Genomic DNA, 3,569 nt, shown 5'->3' with positions numbered 1-3,569 from the left:
ACTCTTTCCTGCACTGTCTTCCTTTCCCCTCCGCTGACCCGGGAGGGCTGAACCCCATGCAGGGCAGCTGGAGCCACGGCCTCCGAGCCCCTGGCAGGGGAGGGGCGCAGTGGTGGGACCCAGGCCCACCTGCCTTGTAGGCTGCACCTGGTGGGCCGTTGGTTAGAAGACAAGCCCCCAGGGGAAGTGAGGTCGAGGGAGGGCTCTCTGGATCTGGGCTCCTGAGCACGAGCCCTGGGGTCCTGGGGGGTGAACACCCCCTACCTCACAAGGCTCAGTGACGTGAAGTGACCACGTGGGGCAGTCATGTCATGACTGGGGCTCCCGACTCCAAATTCTGTGTCCTCTCCCTCCCCGTCCCTGCTTATTTGTCTTGGGGGGCAGAGGTGCTTGGGGGTGTGGCCTCACAGACCCTTGGGCAGGTGGTGGCCTCAGTTTCCGGAGCATCTCCCTCAATGGCCATCTTTGGTCTGTTCTTTGCAGGCGTTTGTGGAGTCTGGCCGCCCTGGACCCCCGGGACTGCCAGGTGAGGGTCCTGGGGCCTCGGGGAGGGCAGGTCACCCCTCCAGCCACAGCTCAGAGCAGGGTGTGGGCGACCCTCATGGGGGTGCTGGATGGTCCAGGCCCCCCAGTCCCGGTTGATCATGGCCCCCTTTGCTGGGCTCCTGGGTCCTCCCAGCACAGCCTTCCAGGCGGGCCAGCCATGGATGGGAGTGAACACCGAGCGGCCACCCACCGGCCGTCCAAGCCTGCTGTTTGTTCGAGCCCCTCCCTGCAGGAGTGGTGTGGCCTCTGGGAGCAGAGGCTGCAGCCCCTGGGGCGTGACCGCGGGTCACGAGCTCTTGCCCTGACTCTCCCTGGGTTCACACGCTGCCCCCTCCCTGGTCCAGGCCTGCAGTGCATACAGTGCCCACCAGGGTCGGGCCATGAGTGGGCAGGAGGGCCTGTCCCAGGCGCCTCTGTCACATAGTTAGTAACAGGCACTGGGGTCTCTGTCCCTCCAGGGCACCAGGGGCCTTCTGGACCGAAGGGTGACAAAGGAGAAGTGGGCCCACCCGGGCCACCAGGTGAGAGTGCTCTGGGGGCCTTGGGCTGTGTGTGGTCATCCGCCCACCCGGCTCCCGGAGGAAGGAAGCCCTCAGGGTTCAGGGGGCTCTGATGGGACGCCTGGTTGGCCCCGCGGTCTCAGGGCAGGGCTGGGGGCTAAAAGGACAGGGGCCTGAGGTGGTGGCCAGGCAGGATGTCCCAGCCCCCTGCTCGCTGAGGAGCAGGGCTGGGCCCCAGTGTGCACCTCCCAGGGGAGACCCGGCACCCCCAGTGCATCGCGGGGGCCTCATCAGCCCGGATCATCCAGGGGATGAACTCCCAGCACCTCGGTTGTCCCCTGGGATGGTGAGAATCCCCTGCTGAATCCTGCTTCTGAGGCTGATGAAGCAGGAGAGCAAGTGTGATGCCGGGCACAGGCCAGGCAGAAGCCAGGCGAGATGGACCCCCGGGTACTGCCAGAGTCTGTGTAAGCTCGCGGTTCCCCTACGAGCTGCCAGAAGCAGAAGCAAACCCTCCCCTCGAGGAAGGTGAGCTCGTTGAGGGCCTGGGATTCCCAAGCGGGCAAGCGACCAGCCAGCGCTGACAGGAGTCTCCAGGCTTGGCCTTAACCACGACGATGATGCCCAGACGTAGAGAAGAGGCGATGGCGGCACAGAGCTGGAGCCCATGGGCAAGAGTCGGGTTTAATTCTGGGACTGAAAACCCGCAGCCTCTGGACGTGAGGACTCCGTGCGACTTCAGGCAGACGGGACACAGCCGAGGAGGGGAGGGGTCAGCCCGGAGTCTGGGCGACGCGCTGGGCAGTCGGACACGCCGAGGGAGGTCAGATGCGTGCGGGTGGGGCTGGGGCAGAAGAGCATTTGAGGGCGTCACGGCCGAGCTTCCAAACCGGGAAAGGCTCAAGGAGCCCTTCACGCGAAGGGTCAACACGAGCCACAAGCTGATTGCTCACGGGGATGAGAGGAGCCAGAGACCATACAGGGTCCCAAAGGTCAGAAGAAAGTAACCGCTCACCTAGAATTCTGCATCCGGTAAAGACATCCGTCTTGTACAGGAAGAGCAAGTGGGCAGCGAGGCCTCTCAGCCTCAGTAGGGACCGCGAGGGCCGCTGGGAAGGAGGAGGTGGTGCTGGTGACACGGGGATGGAGGTAGAGCAGGAGGGCCGGTGAGACCCGCCGCAGGGGGGTCGCATCCCCGAGACCCCAGCCTGGCCCCGAGGATGTTACATCAGACCCAGGTGAAGGACGCACCTGTCACCTCAGGTTCCAGCCAAGAACAGGAGGGAACATGCCCCTGATAACCGAGCAGGAAGGGAGAACAGCATAGGAAAAACCCGACCCGAGATGGCAGGAAAGAAGAGAACTCGGGACACGTGGAGGAACAGGAAACAGGGCGCGAAGTTGATTAAACTCAGAGCCGTTGGCGCGTGTGTTCAGTGACGGGGCCACTCTCATGTCTAAAGACGGACATCGTCAATGGGGCAAAACCAGAGCTGTGCTGCCTACAAGAGACACCCCCAAGTGTAAGGACGTGAGGGCTGAGGGGGCAGGGGGCGGTAGTCTGGTGAGAAGGGAGCCGTGTGTGTGTGCTCGTGAGAAATCAGACCAGTGTATTTTAAAGCAGGAATTACTGCCAAAAATTTTTTTAAACTCCATAACGATAATGGGGTAAACCTGGCAGGAAAGTACAGCGATTCTAAATTTCTCCGCCGGTAACAACATAGCTTCAAGATGTGAAAAGCAAAAAAGGACCGGGCCAGTTGGGAGGTGGAAGGTCTGAATAGCAGGTGACAACCTGGCCCCCAGTCCCAGCACCAACATGGGAGGCCACAGGCCCACGCCGGGCACACAGCAAGTCCCTCAGGCCTGTCTGCCCTCGAGGGAGCATCAAAGACACAACCGGGCAGGGCACCTGTGGGAAGGAGAGGCCACAGTGAGAACTGGAAACGCTGGAGCTGAAGGACCAGGATGTGTCTGAGGGGCAAGGGTGCAGCCAGGGCCGGGGTTGGGATCCTCGGCCCTCACTCCGTGGCCCGCGATGGCAGTGGGGTCACCCCGCTCTGAGGAAGGACCCAGGACAGGAGCTCCGGGCCATGAACATGAACCTGGTGGCCCTGGGCGGGTGTGGGTTTCCCGGAGCAGCCGTGGCGGAGCCCAGATCCGGGGCTCCCCCAGCCTCCCAGGCCCATGGTTCACTCAGCAGGCATTACTTCATCCTGGGGGTCTGACCCCCACCTTTATCAGGTTTCCAGGGGAGAGGCCACAGGAGAAGGGCAAGCCAAGGTCGCTTTCCCACCCAGGAGTGAGGGTCTTGTCAGCTCCTTGTCTACAAGGTCACAGCCTTAAGTAGCCTGCGCTTCAAGCATCCAGCCCAGGAAGTTAGAAAACAAATAGATTTAACTCCCAGAAAACAGATGGGAGATGCAGTGAACGGGAAAAAAAAAAAGGTACGTAACAGGAAAGCATCAAGTAAGCTAAGAAGTCAGATGTTAGTTCTTTGAAAAGACTAATAATACTCCCCTT

At 61.6% G+C, this 3,569-nt stretch overlaps 1 protein-coding gene across 1 annotated transcript in view; it reads left to right on the top strand.

Annotated features, from left to right (window-relative positions):
* The window catches only part of COL18A1 (collagen type XVIII alpha 1 chain), a 48,886-nt gene that overhangs the window by 38,484 nt on the left and 6,833 nt on the right, over positions 1-3,569 (top strand). Inside the window, exons 30-31 of the mRNA XM_007452485.1 lie at positions 484-526; positions 1,005-1,067. Coding sequence (XP_007452547.1) covers positions 484-526; positions 1,005-1,067 — 106 coding nt within the window. The remainder of the gene's footprint in view (positions 1-483; positions 527-1,004; positions 1,068-3,569) is intronic.

This window comes from Lipotes vexillifer, unplaced genomic scaffold, assembly GCF_000442215.2.
Source record: "Lipotes vexillifer unplaced genomic scaffold, Lipotes_vexillifer_v1.1 scaffold545, whole genome shotgun sequence".
NCBI lineage: Eukaryota > Metazoa > Chordata > Mammalia > Artiodactyla > Lipotidae > Lipotes > Lipotes vexillifer.
The sequence above is the reverse complement of the archived record's forward strand: the minus strand, read 5'-3'. Positions and strand labels throughout refer to the sequence as shown.